Raw genomic sequence first — 19,938 nt, forward strand, 5'->3', positions numbered from 1 at the left:
AATATTATGTGGAATTTTGCAACAAGTAAAGAAATAGAATCTGTAATGATTCCATATGTCAAATAATTTTACAATTTCTTGCCCCACTTAGAGGCTTCTTTCTTTAAAGTTGCAATATAAAATATTTGACATGGCTCTTATAGAGTATCTGCCACCGATACAGGACATTTACATTGGGCCACTTATTGTGGTAACCTACAATTAGACCCATAAACACTACCCCAAAGTGCCAGTAAGGGGCTGGAAAATTACATGCCACCTATGTCCCTTCCTTCTGTGTAAGCCCTCTATGCTAAGCCAATAGGGGATATATAACACACGTATTTGCAGCACAGCAGGGGCAGGGTATGTTCTGGTGACCAATTCTCTTAAAATGTGTTGTATTAATTTTGATAAGGTCGTGTTTGTCTTAATTTAACCTTTAGTCTTAAGAGGTATTCCCAATATTGGTGGTGAGATTGCGCCCCCCCCCCCTTAAAGGGCTTAATACATGGGCCAATGATCGGGCAAACGAGTGTTCATTGGCTGATCTGCTGTTTATGCAGCATTAAAAATCATCACATTTCCCTATGTAAACAGGAATATATGCTGCAGACATGATTAAAATGTATGGGGGTGGGTGTTCGTAGTAACTAGCGCTTGTCCCTATACATAAGCAATCATTGCTCCGTGTGAAAGGAGCAAACGAGCGCCAATCAACGAGCTGTCTCGTTGATTGGCGCTCGCTTACATGGCCCACGTCAGGCCATGTAATAGGAGCCTTAGGCTACAAATACTAATATCGCAGTATAGCTCTTACATAACAAAGCAATAGATTACTTCAATATCCTGTAATAAATTTGAGAAACCTTACCACCATACAAATTAAATCAGTACTCATAAATTTATATAATCTCAGTGTGAACAAATCCTACTGACATGCTATTTTTTATTAATGGGAATAACTACCTGTAAAATATTGCAGAATACATTTCTTTATATATGAATGTTACCTTAGTCTTTTTATATAGAGCAATTTTCAATCTTGGAAAAAAAATTGCAATAATGTAATTTTTCATCGTTTTGGGACTATGATTTTTCTGTGGTCGGGCGTTGCATTCAGACTTCTCGCTCACAAAAGGCCCCATTGCAGTACATTACAAGATTGTATAATCTAACAATAGCTAATTTGTGGGATTGTAATATGATAAATAATATTTTCAAAAAAAAGATGAAAATTCAATACATATACTTAACTCACCTGAAGGTTTGTCTGTAGATGTAGGTATGCTGGTGACAACTGGCATTGTAGGCAAGGGAGGCGGAAGAACCTTTAAATTTTGGTCTCCCTGTATCTCATTGGTAGATATTTGATGAATACGGTTATAGTTGGGTGGCGGTTGCACCCTGTTTGGCTGCTGGGGTGGTGGCTGTGGTATCGGCCTTGACTGTGGCACCCTTTGACATTGTTCTTCAAGCTGTGCAATTACAATAGACTGGTTACTTGCTAAGGAGGCTAAATGCTGGTACTTATGTTCTAGATCCTTATACTTATTTGTGAGTTGTAACATTTCTGTCGTTTGGTTCAAAACCTTATTTTCTAGCTGTGAGAGTTCCAGCGCGTTGTCCCTTTTCCTAATAATTTCATGCAGCAGCTGCATGTAGAGCTGGGTCACTCTCGAGTTCATGTTTCGACTCTCTTTCCGCAAGAGCTTGACCTCATTAACAATGCCCCCATCCACCTCTACCAGCTGTTGCAAGGTTTCGATCTGTCTCTTTTGCTTAAGAAGTTCAGTGTTCAAAAGTTCAATCTCCTGTTTGTGCACCCTGCTCTCAAACACCGTCTCCTGCTCTTTGGAGTTTACACAAATGGCCCCGGTGACTTTCTGTTGGGGCACGATAAATGTGTAGCTACATTTGTCCGACGATTCTGCCGATCGCCTCTCTCTGTTCATATAGATAAATTCTTGCTCCGAGCCTTCACTGTTCTGAAATTCTTGAGTGCCGCCGCCATGAGTGTCCCCGACGACCACAAGGAATAAAAGCGTAACAACAGTCAGCGATGTCATTGTCCTTCGTTTAGAGATCACAAACATCAGGAATTATCTTCTTCTCAATCCTGTAAATTTAAAATATAGATATTAAAAGAAATAGTTACAAAGTGTTTATCATATCTGCAAAAAATGATGTATGTTCCTTTAAAGAGGATGAGTCATGAACTCCTGAACAAAGGCACACTTATAGCGGCACACCATGCAGGGGCTATTTGGCCCTTGGATAAAAGGGGCCAAACTTGGTTGGTCCTACCCCTTCTGCTATTGTGTGATGAGAACCTGTGCAGGATTCCTGTTTCTAAAGAAATTGCATTATTGGCAAACAAGGGGGTAAGGAATTGACCCAAGGTATAGGAAAGGGTGTGGAGGCAAACAAACACAAAACCCTTCTGTCCTATGTGGCAAAATGTAATTTCATCTGTGCTATCTTCTATGTCTCCCGCTGCCCCCGAGTTATTTCCCTTCTGTGATTCGAGTTCCTGATGGTCCTACTTCTTGCAAACATCCCGGACTTGGACCATTGAAAGGAATAACTGACACAAGACACAAGGTCCAGATGTCCACGTAAGGCTATGTTCACATCTGCGTCAGGGCTCCGTTCAGGCGCTCCATCTGAGCTTTCCGTCGGAACGGAGCCTTGACTGACCCAAACGGAAACCATGGGTTTCCGTTTCCATCACCATTGATTTCATAGGTGATGGATCCGGTGCCAATGGTTTGTTTGTCTCTGTTGTACAAGGCTTCCATCGTTTTGTCGGGATGAATACCGCAGTCGACTACGTCGTTTCCCTGCCATAAGAGATCCTCCTTATAGTGCAACTAAAGTAGGCCCAGTGATGTCATGGAATAGAGATCTAATATATTTCATATTTAGAATATAAAGACACTTTTATGATTGGTTCCCATTGGTCTTTTTGGGCTTCTATAGGCATGTTTGATAAATGCACCCACAACTATGAAAAAAAATTCATTGGACTATGCATGGAGTAGATTGTATTGTGGTGAACATGATAGTAATTCTAGCAGCATGTGTTTCCCATCCTCAACACTTAGTAATATTTATTAATAAAGTCTTATTATCCAATGAAATCCTTTAGTTTTATGGCTTTTTAATAGCACAATATGTCATCCTCACCTCTGTTCTGTTTTTTTTTTCCCATTAATATGAAGTTGTGCCGTGCGGGTCTGACAAATACACAAGAGAATTAAACCGCAGGTCGCCACTATGTACTCATAAGCAGAGACTTCACCACAAGTTTAATTGCCACATTAGTAAGTGACATGGGACGTCCACTGTGATAGGAGGGAAGAACCATTAATAGTTTAGAGAAATCGAGTTAAAGCCGCGCATTGTAGTGTTCTGATACGTTTAGGTCTTCAGAGAATTTCATATATTTGTCCACTGAATGTCAAGTGAATGTTAAAGGGATGCTACCACTTATTTTCTGAAAATAGCAGCATCATGAAACTCTTCCCGCTAACTAAGATGTACAGTCTGCCATTTCTGAGAAATTCTTCACTCCAAAGTTATTGCAGTTCAAAGATTAATGTTTAGTCTGAGTTTGTCCCCACAGCCAGGGGGGGTGGGGGGTGTAGGAAACATTTCAACTAGTGGTCAGAAGTGGTACTGCAAATAAGTTAAGTATTTTTAATCCGCAATAAAATTACAGGAACCATTGTCCAAAAAATGGCGTACCACTCGTTTTAAATAGACTAGGCCTAGAAAATTGTATGTAAATGATCACTTAGTGAGATTGAGAGTTTGGCATTAAATGTGCTGAGACCTTTACAGTGTGAGAAATATTCATTGAATTCACCAATAAAGCCTCCAACTGTGTTTATTTATTGGTGTCAGTGTGGTGCTACTTTACTGAGATCTGTGTAAAATAACACGCATACAAAGCAGCCATTCATTCCATTAGCCGAATAGGAGCGTCTATTATTTTTGGAAAACGTTTGCTACAATTAAATCTTTACAATCGAGCCGAGGGCTGGTAACCTCGTCATAGTAAATAATTTTTCTGCAAATGATTGATTATTATTTTGTCTTATTTGAGGGAGCCTGGGTTAAACGCTATACCCCGAATGTATGCAGCAGCAGTAAAGTATGCCGCAGGCACAAATGGTGAACGCATTTGAAGTCTGGTGGAGTTTCTTGGACACACTGGTGCTGTCTGGGTCTGTTTTGGGTTACAAGCCCTCTGGCAGTGGAATAATTTCAATTTACCACCCTTGACCGGCCACTTACTGTAAATTCCACAAATGGCAAGACGGGAAAAGGAATAACTCCGAGGTACTTGTGGGCTTGTGGTTGTCTAGGAAATCTCTCTCCACTGGAGTTTCTTTGTAACTTAATTACAAAACATATTGCATTTAACTTTTTTGCAGCCGAGCAAGTGCCCAAAATGAAGGAAACCTCGTTAAACCTTATGTACTTGTTATTTCTCGGCATTTTAAAAGGGGCCGTTTAGTTAAATAGCTGGTTATAGGAAAATGCGTACTTTCTCTGTGTGGTGGAAGTGAATGTAATAGCCGGGATGCTACAAACTGTAGATGCATTTATGTGAAGGATCCCAGAATCCCTTGCTGGTTTTGTTTTTTTTGCATTTAACGCCAGCGGAGAAGCTTTAGGGTCGCTGACTCATCAGAAGCGCAGTGTCTGAAACCCCCACAGATTAAGTATAAGAGAATTGATACAGGTATGAGTAAAAGATTGGTGGGAATGGGGGATTATGTAAAACATAATTTACACTGCATGCAGGTATTTTCAGTTCAGAATTGGATAACTTGCAGCACTATTATTAACCTACCAGTTTCAATATGTCCTGCCTCAAAGACGCGCTGTGAATGAGGAGACGTGTAGGCTGTTTCCTTAGCGTTAGGGGAACTTGCAGTTCCGCAGTGGCTATACATAACCCAATTGCCCTCTTTCTGATTGCTGTTCATCCTGATTCTCCCAGGGTATAATACGATCCTCCAGAGGTATCAAAGCACCTTTTTCAGCAGAAGCCCACAGGACTGGCTTCTCTAACCCCCACCAAGGGAAACTGGTTCTGACCATCCATTTCACCTATAGCGGCAGAATTACATGGTGACCATTCAAATGAAAAACCATCCATGTAATACATGGATGGGAAGGGCTTGCCAGAGCTGGCTCAGAAGCTGGCCCTGAACAATTGCCCTAATAGGTCATATGATGGGTTATTTTTATGGGAGAACCCTTTTAGCAAGACTGCGCATTAAGAGAGAAAGAGAGAGAGAGGAAAAGGGGAATGTAGCTCTGCACTGTATTGCATTTTTTAAGCCATAAAGATGTTTGGAAAGATGGATGACAACCCCTATTGGCCATGGATGGAGAGAATTGACTGAATAGAATATTACAAAACTTCACACAAGATAACCAGACATAATAGCATTTTTTTTAATTTTATTTTTTGGTGGGGAAGGAAGACCACAACAAGGTATTGAGACATATGGAAAGAATTTAAGGTAGCTGAAGAAGAAGCCTCCCTAGTTTATTTAGTCAGATCAGCTGATTTTAATAGGTTCCAAACCCAGCCACCCTGCCCCCCACCTCACCCAATTTCGTTCAGAGTTGTAATTTGGTAAAGTGGCTGTATAGGAGAGAAGCTGCACATACATCAGAGATTAGTGACGTTAACGGAGGAAGGTTCCAAGTCCCTGTTCATTAATGAGGTGTAATAAAATGTTCTTAGAGTAGTGGTGATGTTTTGGGGCAAGATATGCCAAGGTGGAGTGATGCTGTCACTCTTGGACTAGCAGTCCCAGGCGGCTGACACTTAAAGGTTTTTGATCTTGGGCTGAATGTAGATTTGCAGCAATTAGGCAGCTGCAGTGCCAGTCATAGCTTAAGTAAGTTTAGCACCAAGGCGTCCCACATAAAACAAACAGCCAAAGACCATATATTGGGGTCTCTGCTGGGACTTCTTCCCTTAAAGCAGCAGAGAGTTTTCCATTTCCTCTGGCTGGCCGTCTCCCAGTCGCACAGCTCGTGTTATTAATGACATTAAGATCTATAACACTTTTAATACTCTCCCGGATAGTGACATAACGTGGCCTTGCTGGCTGTGAGTTATAAGTTTCAATGCCCAAAATCTTTTAAATAAGGAGAACATAGAATGCGTATGAGAAACCGAGCCGGAAATGATCACATATTTCCATTGTATTAAACCTCTATCTATCATATTGTACTGTATAAATATATAATATATATTTTATAGCAGCAGCATGTTCTGTAGTACTGCAGGAAATACATCGATAAGTGAATTTCCACCTTTTAAGACCATATAATTTTCAGGTCCAAATATGCTGTGCCAATTATTTTCTTAACATATCTATAGAGGTTGAAACTCTATTTTTCTGATACAGAGCTCAGAATCCACTGCATAGACATAGAGATAAAATTTTAAATTCTGCCACCACAAGAGGGAGCTCAGGAGCTTACTGCATTATTATTGAGCTCAATGTTTATAGACAGTATGCAGTAAGCTCCTGAGCTCCTCCTAGTGGCGGCAGAAGTTTATTATTTATCTCTAAGTGATTTGGAGCTCTTCAACAGAAATAAAGTGCTCCAACCTCTAGGAAGATATAGTAAGAAATTAATCAGCACTCCTCCTCAGGAGACGCCAGCGCTCGCGTCCACTCACCTCAGCCGGATCCCGCGCACCAGACCTCGTTGATGAACTTTGACCCGTTAGTACCCTGGACTATAAGAGGCGTCCAGCCCCCTAGTTCTATGCCTGAACGTTGTTGTGTTCCCTAGTTTGTCTATGTGATGGCCTCCTAGTGTGGCAGCGGCTGTCGGGCAGGTTGGAGCTGACAGCCCGCAGCCACGGACATTACAGGATGTCTTGTATACACACATAATGATTTTTATTTGTTTTCCTTTGTCTCTATTAGAAATGAATGTGCAGCAGTGTCAGGTGGGATTTGCACAGATCTCATTCCTGTCAAGATGGGTTCACAGGTGACGGAAGAATTTTTTTTTTCCTGGAACCACGGCAAAACTGCACAATTGAGTCACAGTTTTGTAGAAACTGCAGCAAAATTGTGTGCTTTTGCCCTGGTTTGTGGCAAAAAACAAACAAATTTTCACTTTGACCTGTGAACCCAGATATCAACACATGAGCAAATAGGTGAGGTAGAGAGAGACAAACGACCCTGGAGGGTCACACTTTTGGACAATACATATGGGCACATAAACACAGGGGCTGGGGAAAGTGATAAATAAGGAGAGGCTATGGAGGAAGGAGATTGATGGCGCAGGGATAGGACCAAATCCCTCCTGGACTGGTGATCTTCTTACTTCCAGCTCTACCTCCTGTGAGGACTCTAACCCGGGCGCTGCCACTGACTTGTCTCCCTCCACCGTGTCTATGGAGGATTAGCCCTTAGATTGCAACGAGTCCTTTTGGACCGGAGCTCTAGCTTGATCAGTAACCCAGGCTTAACTGATGCCAAATAGTGACAAGTAAATCCTATTGAAATCAATAGGGTCATTTTTCTGTACTAATGACGGAACAGATAAGCCACCAATGTGAACAGAGCCTGAGTTGTCAGTACAGTGTTCTGGATCTGTGGTTTTGTTTGACAAGCTGTGTACATATTGCAATCTTCACTTCCAAGACCCTCTACTTAAATTAGACTTATGGGTTCTCTCCAAAGAAAACTTTTGTAAAGCTGTGTTGTCTTGTTCTGGTTGTAGCTACTACAATTTTTTTACCTTATGTTTGGATTGCGTTTTCTGGCATGACACTTCTAAACAACATTTCATGAAACAACTCATGCAATACTCTAGTATTTCCAAAGATGATTCTTCCTGTTTTTAGAAAGGGTCAAACTATTTTCAGCAGGAGACAGATGTGTTTGTACAGTTTACCTGCATAGTATCGACTTGGGGAAGAGCACTGATTAATGAAATGTCCAGAAAGGCAATGGGCAGTAGTTTCTAAAACAAATGCTCCATATGCTACATATACGTCATATAAGCCATTAGTTCTATATATTTCAATTTAAACAAAAAAAAGGTTGACTGAGTAGGAGGCATACAGCTTCCATAGGGGTTGTCACCCAGCAGTCACCGACTTTTAAATCGAAAATTTGCCAGGTTATTCTATTTTCTATCCCTCATTCTTGTATTGTATAACTAGGCAGATTTGTCTTTGTTAGAAGGCGGTATGACAAACTCTTTATGAGCTGTAGATTCTTTCATATTACCAGGTAGTCACCCAGCTGTTCCAGATAAATATTGGGACATTGTCTAGATAAAAAAAACTTTATACATAACTGCTTCTGGCCTTCTGTACACGACCGTTGTACGGATGCGTGTTGTATGGATTTGTTATGCGACACCCATAGAAATCTATAAGCCTATACCTCCGATTTCATACAGACACCTGGGGGTTTTGTTTTTTTTTACAGATTCATATGAAATCCAGGAAAGGAAAACTGTGGCATTGCATGCTGTGTTATGAGTGGATTCTCTCCTGCAAGCACTGCCTGTAGGAGAGAATAAGGCACTTCACAGAGGCACCATAGGAAGGCACCATGGAGCACCTACGGCTCCGTAATACAGAACTGTAGGGACTCTGCGTGCTGCTATATATTCCATTAGCTTGAGGCCAAAATGATAGCAAATATTAACTGTAGCTGCAACATGGCAATTAAGCTTGAGAGGTGGGATGGTAGAGATTCTCCTAAAAAACATTAAGATGATGGCACTCTGTTATAGTTGGCCAGCTCCTTGCAGTGAGTACAGTACATGTCTTCCTGGCATCATTTCCAATGTATAGTTAGTGATTCATAGGCGTGTGGTAAGTCTGTGAGTCATATACATTATCATGCAGTAGACACGGCTGTGTGATATATAGTGAAGTAAGAAGACATCATACACCTTGGAGCACAATTTCTCGTCGCGGTTATAGTCTGGAATGAATTAAAGTGCTATAAATTACTGAACGTTCAGGTTGTAAATAGTCTTTGTTCTTGGCCATTGTGTAAAGACTCTCCAAGGTACAAAGTCAGTGAGGGAGGATTGAAAAAGTATAACCTATGGATCTGAAAGGACAGCTTTTCCTTAGCTTGTCAATGATTACCTGTTGCTGCATAATTATGGATGAGGACCAGGATCATGTTCCCCTTTTGGACGTGCTGGTGGTATATCGGCAATAGGTGCTCACAGCACTTCAGTAACATGCATGGTGACTATGCTGGTCCCCACTAGAGCATAGTGATCCAGCCTGGTCACCTCTGGCATTGTGCCTATAACTAGGAGCTGCTTGCATGGCTTGTTCATGAAGTAGAATGAAGAACCTATTAACTAATGAGGAAATGTCATGAGAGTCACATCACCAAGGAAAGCAAACCTTCTCATGCACCATCCTCTCCTAATGAAAACTGGTGACAGTACCTCTTAAATCCACTTTCCAGTGTGACTCTTATAGCATGTCTTATTGATATGTCATCTTGCTTGTACAAGGAGCCATACTGTGGCTTTACTAATGATATTCATTGTTATTGAGCAATTTGGTGGCCTCCGCTCTCGATAGATGATAGTTAACAACACGGCACACTATGGGATCAGTGCATTGCTGATGGGCGATTCTCCATTATATGTGTAAAGGATCTGCCAGGCACAGCTTCTGTATCCACGCCCATAGGTAATCAGTCTGCACCTGAGTCTATGTCTCTGAGACTGACTCCATCTTCCACCACTCAGGATGGCAGGCTTAGGAGTGGGAGAACCTATCGCAGCCTGGCCAGACGGAGCTAGCTCCCGCCCTCTGTCTATTTATACCTGCCTTTCCTGTTCCTCCTTTGCTTGTGATTCTTCTCGTGTGGTTTCTTGGCCCTGCTACAGCTTCTAATTATTTGATCCTGCTCCATACTGACCCCGGCTTACTGACTACTCTCCTGCTCTGCGTTTGGTACCTCGTGCACTCCTGGTTTGACTCGGCTCGTTCACCACTCTTGTTGCTCACGGTGTTGCCGTGGGCAACTCCTTTCCCTTTGCTTTGTGTTCCCTTGTCTGTTTGTCTCGTGCACTTACTGAGCGTAAGGACCGCCGCCCAGTTGTACCCCGTCGCCTAGGGCGGGTCGTTGCAAGTAGGCAGGGACAGAGTGGCGGGTAGATTAGGGCTCACTTGTCCGTTTCCCTACCCCCATCATTACAATATGGGTATTGCCTAGAGGGAAACTTGAAATTGTAGTCCAATCTTGGGGCAGTGTGTTATAGAGCAGGAGTAGGAAAACAGTTTAGAAGCAAAAGATTCAGTATAACAATGTAACATAATTCATTGAAATCTCTGCTTATTCTGGGCTTAGGAGTCCAGTGGGCGGTCCTACACAGTGATTGACAGCCATCCCTGTATGAGTGTAAATACAGAGATAGCTGTCAATCAGTGATTAAGACCACCCACTGGACTCCAAAGCCCAGAATATACAAAGGTTTAAATAAACAATGTTCAAGTTATACTGAATCTTTTGCTCAACCTGCAAAGCACTATAATATGATGCCCGCAGATAGGTCTGCATGTACATTGGTTCCATCTAAGGGCAATATGATCAAGGTTATTACAACAATCATATAAATAAATCTGTACTTTCTAAAAGTATCTTTTTGATGGACAGAGGAAATTCACTTTTTGTGGAGCCTCTGTTCTTTGTATATCCACATTCATTACTTGAGGCGTCTTTTCAACCAAAATTTAGTCAGATGGTGATAGTGCTCCTAGTGGCAAGAAAGGTGTAATGCAGGAAAAACATATAGACACTTAAAGGGTTACTAAACACTCAACAAACCTTTGGCGTGTTATAGTGATATGTCAGAAGTTTTGATTGGTTGGTGACCGAGCACTGAGACCCCCACCAAACGCTAAAACGAAGCGGCAGAATTGCTTGTGCGTGCCCTGAGCCGCTTAGTTTCTGTTCGGCTTTTTCCAGAAATCAATGTAGCGGTGTACGGGCTCAATGGAAAGTCTATGAGCCCATACACCGCTACATCGGCTTTCCGGAAAAAGCCGAACAGAAACTAAGCGGCTCAGCGCTCACACGAGCGATTGTGCTGCTTCGTTTTAGCGATTGGTGGGGGTCTCAGTGCTCAGGCCCCCACATATCAAAACTTGACATGTCAGAAGTTTGTTGAACGTTTAGTTGCCCTTTTAATCATTTTTTAAATTGTAGAGTTATTAAATGTATTTTATAATGAAAAGAAGTGCGGATACCTCCAGTCCATAATATATATTCGTATTTCATAGGTTTGGTATGCACTAATTAATTTTTCTTTTTTTACCACTCTGTTTATTACTCAATTTTGCAATAATGCAAATATACATAGATAATATGGTTCTCTGTGCAGGCTTGTAACACTGTATATTTATAGTAGAATGAGACGTTCTTTTCATTTAATGTGGCCAGTGCTTACACACATAACTTTGTACAATGTTGAATCCTTGCTGCCGTGAACTTTTCACTCAGTGAGGAGTTAGGGGTGGGGGGGCTTCATATGGTTTGTTCAGCTGCCTGGCTCTCCAGGAGCAACCATCCCTGTGGCTGCTATTTAAACCTTCCTCTTAGATTGCAAGCTCCGCTGAATAGTGCGGATAATGCTATATTTATAACCCCGCTTGTAGTATTATAATAGAACATGAAATATCCCTGAATTCCAGCAGAAGCTATATGGCAATGTGGGATCATTTGGTTCTGCATCGGCAGACAAAGAACAATAACTCTTGTGAAAGTTACTTTGTCTCGCTTGATTACATCAGCTCAGCGCCCTTCTAAACCCAACACAAAATACTTTATTGCACGCAACTTATACGGTAATTAGATTTTATTGGAAATCTAATAAGGAAACTCCTTTTACTTCTCTTTAGACTCTAGAAATGAGATGTCGCTTTGTAGCCACACGACCCAAACCTGTGTTTAGATGGTTGCATGGGTGAGTGGCTTCTCTGTATTGCCTGTCTACCATAAAATGCTAAGTAGTTGTGCCCCTATGAGCCCGCGGCCCATAGCATAATGCAGGAGAGGATCAGATGTCCTGAGGCAGCTGCCTGGAGCCCTTATCTGTTCTATCTAAATGAGCTACAATGAACACTCTGTAAGCCTTTATCTCAACAAAGTTAAACTTTTCTCTGCTAGTTCACTGATCCCTGGATTGTCGAACGGAGGATTGAGTGTCAGACAAATGACAGATGACCAGAAACTTGATCCATCTTTTAAATTCTTTTTCCGGGACCCCTACAGTCCGAGACACCAGAGGTCATATCTAGATAAGGTCTTGGACATTGAGGAAATTGTAGGCTGTACAGTTCAAGATCTCGGCTAAAAGAATAGAGCACTTAATGGTTTATTATGGGGAGGAGACCAGTAAAATGCAGATGTGCCCCAGTTTAGAGAACACCTCAGAAGACTTTGAGTCTTGTTTTTGAAAGAGCCGGGACCGGAGAATTGACTAGTATTAAAATGTAGAGAGAATCCTGTTAACTTATCAGCAACATACAAAATCCATGCCGATAGTGACCTGAGCGGAATTAAATCTAAATTTTATGTGGATGTAATGACAAGCACTAAGCCCCCATATATATATTTAAAAAAAAAAGTTGCCTTTATTTTCCTCTATTCCCAAAAATACAGTGACCATGCATTGAGATTAGTGTAGAGAGTATTCATAGTACCATATAACAACTTTAAGTCTATGAAGACTTTATATGGCTGGATTTTAATCATAGAGTACACAGATCATGTGTCCTAAGGATCCAAGCCTTTCTGGCTCATGGAACAGTCATTGAGCAAGCAGACTAGAATGCAAGCTCTTCAGACCAGGCATGATGTTTGTTACTTCCTTTTTTGCTTCTTAGTATTACTTGCTGTGTGCATGCAGAATATTATGGGAAAAGAATAATTCCTGATCGAGAGACAAATTTCTTGCCACTATTATAGCACCTAATACATAAAAACCAGTCTTACAGCTAATCCTCCATCAATGTAACTGTATGACAATGTATTAGACAGGGTTTTTGTACTGGCATTGCTTGTACAGAGCATGTTAGGAGTTGTAATCTATTTTCCAGATATTTTACCTTTTATTTACTTGGTTCTTGCAGAACTACTCTTCCCAATGTGCTCTGTACTAGCAATACATTGTCCAGCCCCAGCTGAAGAGAGGTACAGGAAGGCAAACAGAGAAGACTATAGACTAGATCAGTCCCAGTTCATGTATTAAATGGTTAAATACCAACAACCTCCCCCCAGCCTTCCTCTATTGTCACACAGACATCTCTATATCAGCACAAATGCCATAATCCATGTGAAACATTATCCAGTGAGAATATAATGAATGTGGCTACTTGTCTTCAGTCCCGATACACTGTATCTACACTGGCACAGCATGGATAGTCTGTTAATAATTAACTCTACAAGTGATGGATTCTCCACCGGCATCTCCCATGCATCCTGCCATTGAGGAATACTTGTTACCATATATTAGAATTACAGTCTGTGTCCTTTGGGTGCTCTGTTAGATTTCATGTTTGTCAATAAAGTCATGCAAAAAAAAGTGGGGGATAAACTGATAAAATGACCTAACCTTAGAAGAGATCTCACTCAGCAAAAGTAAGTGCTTCTTCCAGTTGTTATGGTGATGGCAGCATCTTACGCGTCTACAGTATAGTCACCTATGGACCATTTGGGGGCCGTTGATTCTGGAAAACCATAAGGTTAATAAAGTGTTTGCACTCCATGCAGTTGGTTTAAACCTTCACATGCCTTTCTTTTCTCTGCAGCAGTTTGCACATATTTCCTAATATCCTCCCACCTAGTAACTTTATGTTGTGCTCTTTTTTTTGTTTTTTTGTTCTCTTTGTCTAAAATGTGCATCTTTTGTCATTGCTTGGGTTACAGTGTTTCATGGAACATAAAATACAGAAAACAAGACAGATAATATGTAGATCTAGCATTTAAGTATTTGTGGGGGGGGTAGTACTTTTTATGCATCTGTATAACTCACCCACTCCCTGCACAGTGGGTGCCAGTGGACCGATGTGCAGGTCAAAACAGTGAAGGGGCTGCAGCACTAAAGTAGCACTGCAGCCTTTTCACTCACAGGATCGCAGGGGTCCAAGCGGTTGAACCCCCACCGATCATAAAAATGATGGCATATCCTAGTATCATCTTTATAAGATGGGAATACCCCTTTAAGATAAGTCAGTTTACATGCAGTCCTATGCAAAAATACAGCTAACGCACTGTAATAGCACAACGAGTTGTGCCAAATTATGAACATTACCAACACGATTACCGAGGATGTTAGTGCATACCTTGCCAGGATCTCCGGCTTCTTTCTTTCTTGATCAGATGGTGGACATCACTTGGGGATGTCTTATTTAAATGTGGTCAGTTCTTCCAGTAAACTCTGATCTCCTAAAGGTTCTCCAGTTAAAAAACACAAGCAAAAAAAATCCTTGAAGTTTCTTATGTATGGTAATGCTAAGTTTGTTGCTGTGGTTGCAGTCTGTTTTATTGCACTAGCATGTTCTTGCTTCTTAGCAGGGCATGACGTTACCTGCTGCCTTGGAACAAGCTATTCCCCATCCCATCCCTGGATCCAGAGCCCATCTTTTATCCCACTGCACGTTTCTTTCTGACAGCCTTATTTGAACCTGAGCTCCTCAGCTCTTTTGTGGTGAAATTACATGATCTGGAAAGAGTAAGAGAGAGGAAAAAAAAAAGTAAAGTTGTACCCAGCATGTAAAAAGCTGCAAGGTCTATGGTTGGACAGTAGATTTCCTCCACTCCCACAAAAGTGAGAGATACGCCAGCAGGAGACACAGGCACACAGCCCCCCCTTCCCCTTCTGACCACAAACATGGGAGGGCGGCTGAATCACAACCTTAAAATGGTGATGTCATGGTTCTCTTAGTGAAAACTAATTTGGCATACAGGAGCTCCACCTCCCTCCTCCCTGGCAGCCTTTGCCTGCAACACAATTGTCGACCTGCGGGGTGAAAAATGCACAGTGTCCCTGAAGAAGCAACTGGGCAAACTTGACCGAGAGGAAAGTCCAAGACGTAGCTGTAATGACCAGGGATGTCAGGAGTCTCTTGTTTCTAGGAACACTGTCAGACATACCATGGACATTTCCCGATTTTCTGTAATGAATAAATACACACTTTATTTCCTTCTTGTTTACTAGACAAAGTGGATTGTCCATCACAAGAGGTTGCACATCACATAACATCACAAAAATTCCCCAAGACCACCACCGCTTACGCATTTCGAGACCTTTTGGTCATAGTGACAGTGCACCACAAAATGTGTAAGGGCAAGTTGGATTTTATATCATGCAAAAATTTTAAGAGAATCTCTGTGCTGGACAGAAGTCTTTTTGTTTTAACTTCTGTATCGTTGTTTTTAATGCACTAATGAGTCTACTTGAAGGGTGAACTGACTTCCTATGTCAGGCTGGTTTGGTGTTGGGCATTTGCATGAATGATCAGGATTGTAGACGTTCGTAGCTATTAAGGAAATGACTGACCCCTTACTAAACTGACTTCAGATGTGCAACTGCAAAAAGAGCAGCATATCTGAGTGCATGGACCTCGGCCGGTCTCAGCAGCAGGAGCTCCTGGATCAGGGGTGGGATGTGCTTCATAAGTAAATGGCAGTGACTGAGTTATTTTGAACCCACACTACAAAATCTACACCTTGAGATTGTGCTGTGAGTGTCAATACTGACTGGCTTCGGTTCTAAGTTCCACAAATACAACTGTGAGAAGAAACTGTGCATGTATCTGCCAACCTGATGGAAAAGGCACTCTATAGCTGGCAATACACATAAGAGAAAAGTTGGCTGATATTTAGTCAACTATCATTTGTAAACTTGACGTGAAGGAACGGTTTTGACGTCTGGTGGCAGACTTCTGTCTGCCGATATTGTGATCGGCTGGGTTGGAAGATTTCAGCCGTGCCAGGCGGAAGCTACATGTATATAGCATGATCGGCCAGTTAAAAAACGGACTCCCTGATCGGCAAGTTTTGTCTTTTATGTAGCTGGTGGGATCGTTAATACGAACGATCCCTCGGACAATTGATCGGCCACATTGCGGACAATCACAATCTTCTGTTTATGGCCAGCTTTAGCCTCTGGAGTATTTAAATTCAGCATTTTCCTGAAAAAGGATTATGCCGATCGTTCTTAATATCACATGCACTTACCTCGTTCATTGCACCAGAGATATCTGAATCCTTTTGTCTATTCCCATTGGCCCCTGATGCACGTATTGGTCCCTCTACATCCATGATAGGCCTCCCTATGAAGAACTATTTTCAATAGAATCCTTGACCAGACATTCAAATTATTAAAGCAAAAAAGAGTGACTTCTTGACAAGGTGTCATATCCGTCTCACTCTGACATATATTATTTTACCCAATTCATCTCTCTTAATTTCACATAGATCTTGGCAGCAGTTTGTTGCTTTGTGCTCGTGCCAGAATTTCTGTAGCTGTTCTGCTGATGAGTGAGAAAACCCTCTTTTGTGGGGGCTTCACCAGAGAATTCCTCGCACGCTTTGTCGTTTCTTTTCCTTGTGCTGCTTCAGACCTTCTGCAATCTAATCTTTTTACCCAAATGAAGGCTCCTTTTTTAATGTAATAAATTATCCGAACCCACTGCTCTCTGTACAGAAGTTTGTTGGGGTGAAAGGTATAGGGATTCAAAGAGAAGAGAGCGTCAAAGGAACTTTTTTTTGGGGGGGGGGGGGGTTTTACATAATATTTTATTTTATTGTGTTAAGTTTATTACTTTATTTCATTCCTTCCACGTATACAGCTCTAATATTTCTTGGCTGCTAGTCGCGAGGCTCCAAGCCTCAACAGGTTGAACAACCTAACGCGGCTGCAACATTTTGGCCACCAAAAATTGTGCAGCAGTTGCAAATTTTTCATTGACATGTTGAAATACAAATCAAATTTGTTTTTTTAGTTATTCTGGACAGAACTAGACAACTACTGCTGACTATTAGTTCACCTCCTTAGTTTCCAAGTGACAATTGGCCAGTGTGAATGGAGGAGAGCAACGAAAACACTCATTGATAAAATATTTTTATTGATCAATTGCTATCGGTGGCACATTTAGTAAATGTAACTGCTGTAAACCGGCATCGGAGTGGCATTTCTGCCCAGTGCATGCTTCTCCCGAGTGCCATTGCTAGGCAGCAATGATGCTCCTCATCTGGAGAAATAGAAACGACCATCAAATTGTAAGCCATCATTTTTCAAAATGCTTATCATTCGCTGGTGGTTTGAAAAACGAAACCATGTACAGGAGCCTTAACCATTGTGCATCACAATGCATGTAACTCAATGGGAATTTATCAATCTTTCCATGACCGTTTTTGCCCAAAAATGTCGCAATTTTAATTGTAAATTGCGACTTGGGCATTACGCCACTTTTGAAAAACAAAGGGGCATTTGCAGCCCGATAAATTTTTTATAATTTATGCCAGAAAATTGGCATTGATTATAGCAAAAAATATACGCCCGCTAGGAGATTTCACCCTGTGGGGCGTAGTAAGGAAGAGGCCAGTGCTGGGCCTGTACCATGTCCCTTTTTCCCTATCAGACTACCCTGTTTCCCATTCCCCATCCCCATTGGACAATAAAAATAAATAAGTATATAAATAAGTATACTATAAGTATGCCCTTCTCACGCCTCTTCTCCCCTCAGGCTCCCATAGCATGCTTCAGTTCGTACGACGTACTTAGTGTGGGCAGCGTCAAGACGTTGCACGTGATGCAGCATATTTAGGATGCTGAGTGTTGCGTCACATATAAGGATCTGAAGCTGGACCTTGTATGAGCTCCGGCATGCTGAGGGAGCGGGAGACGAGAAGCAGTGAGGTGAGTTTACATGTTTTTTATTTTACGTCCGATGAAGGGGGGACTGGAGATGGAAAGGTGGTAGTAGTTCATAGATAACCAGAAATCTTCCCATTGGACGACCTTCCTTACAAAGTTCTTTTTTAGATCACGATAATTACCGCTCAGCGTTGCCAGCAGTGGTGGAGTTTTATGTTCTCTCAGATGCACATGAGACAGTGAGATAAGGCCGGTCATTGATGGAGATCTGAGCCTCTTCTGATCAAAGCAGATACATTCCCACTGGATAAGCTCGTAATAGCGCTTGTTTCCAATCTTTCTTGCAGTCTGTCTCAAGACCCATTATTAAAGAAAATTGCCGTCTGTTGAAGTTATTGACATTGAAAGGATAAATCGAGAATTAACCACCAGAGACCAAAAGAGCAACGTGGTCTCTGGATGTGTAAATTGTTCTTCTGTCCAAAACGGTTTATTTGGAAAGCAGACATTCCTTCGACAGGCACTTGGCTAATTGTCATCTAAGCGGAAACTTTTAAGTGCTTGCAAATTATGTGCAACATTGTATCCGTGTCATGCTTAGAAACGGATAAAAGAAATCGTGGCATGTATACAAATGAGTTTTCTGTATCTGTCATGCTTGAAATTTCTGTACAACATTAATATTTGAAGCGTCTCCATTGCTGGAATGATTTGTACAGTCGGGTTGAACAACCTTTGTTTCATAGTGGTTGTTGAGCTATTATTTCTCCATGATCCTATTGACTTCCAACACTGCAAGATGGGACATTAATCCACAGCAGTCTAATCTCTAAATACATAGATATTCCAGATCCACAGGAGAGGTCGCACCAAGAAATTGTACACGGCTCATAGATGTGCTCATAATTTTGCCTATACAACGAGAAACAATAGTTTGTACTAATAATCTCTATCCAGATATTCATAAAAAAAATTTGTCTTCAATTTTCCATGTGGATCATACGCTCCAGTAATGGGGACCAGTTAACTTTTTACCCCAGAATGCATGAATATACATGTGTAGCCCTCCTGCTGTGCTGCGCATGACATCGCTGGATCTCCACAGGAGAGTATGGATCCCTGCCAGTCACACTATCCATTAAGGGAAAGTTGAAAACTGTTACCCAGGTGGCAATCCTACCCTGTAGAAGGGAAAATTTTGGCAGGTCTTCAGTCCATCTCATCACTTTCCCATCCCCAGTTTGGGCAAGGGGGTTGCGCCATTTCACATTCTGCTTCCAGTGCCATTTCACATTTTACCTCCTGCAGATGGCGCCTTTTTTTAGGCTGCTGATGAAACTTCCTTGAACCCTGCCTAAAAAGCACAAGCCTGGCAAATACTATTAGGGCAACGAAAGGATCATTTAATTGGGAATCCTGGAGTTTCCCTTTAAGACAGTGGCCACATACTTGGAACGTAATGAGTGAAAGTGAATGTGTGGCTACAGTAGTCTTCTGTAATCTGTGATGACATGTTTTCTTCAGTAGAAATTAGATGGTTTTTTTTATTATTATGTTTATTAAGCAAATTAGCCAATTTGCTAATCGGTCATTTACTAATCACTGACGGCTATAATTGCAGAATTTATCCGTCCCAGTATTTAATCTCTAAAGCCTCATCCAAAGTTTACTGTGATCACATGAAATAATTCTCTGTTCGTGGATCCACATCCCCATCACCATGTCTTTCAGTGCTTGCGTAAACTCCATGAAAATGTAATTAGCACCAATAATCACGAAGCAATTAAATATTTCGCAGACTCCCGGCTTCAGCTTATATACAGTGCAGCAGATGAATTGCTCCTGTGTAGCCTTTTCCATGAATAATGATGGTTCATAATCCAGGAGCTCCTGAAATGCGCAGTATGAAGGATTCATTGCCAACACAAGCCCCGGCAGCCTGACATCAGATGTTTGCTTTCCATCAACACCTGTTTGATAGCATTGTGAGATATGTTCTCTTATTTGTTGTGTAATTTAGCAGAAAAG

The 19,938-nt window shown here is 41.5% G+C and overlaps 2 protein-coding genes across 8 annotated transcripts in view; one reads left to right on the forward strand and one right to left on the reverse strand.

Annotated features, from left to right (window-relative positions):
• ANGPTL2 (angiopoietin like 2) overlaps window positions 1-14,899 on the reverse strand; it is a 30,207-nt gene extending 15,308 nt beyond the window's left edge. Inside the window, exons 1-2 of the mRNA XM_075835067.1 lie at window positions 14,372-14,899; window positions 1,241-2,098 (exon numbers count right to left, since the gene is read on the reverse strand). Of these exons, the coding sequence (XP_075691182.1) occupies window positions 1,241-2,075 (835 nt within the window). The 5' untranslated portion in view covers window positions 2,076-2,098; window positions 14,372-14,899. The remainder of the gene's footprint in view (window positions 1-1,240; window positions 2,099-14,371) is intronic.
• Window positions 1-19,938, forward strand: part of RALGPS1 (Ral GEF with PH domain and SH3 binding motif 1) — a 350,348-nt gene that overhangs the window by 161,555 nt on the left and 168,855 nt on the right. The gene's annotated exons all lie outside the window — the stretch shown is intronic.

Source organism: Rhinoderma darwinii, chromosome 8 (genome assembly GCF_050947455.1).
Source record: "Rhinoderma darwinii isolate aRhiDar2 chromosome 8, aRhiDar2.hap1, whole genome shotgun sequence".
Taxonomy (NCBI): domain Eukaryota; kingdom Metazoa; phylum Chordata; class Amphibia; order Anura; family Rhinodermatidae; genus Rhinoderma; species Rhinoderma darwinii.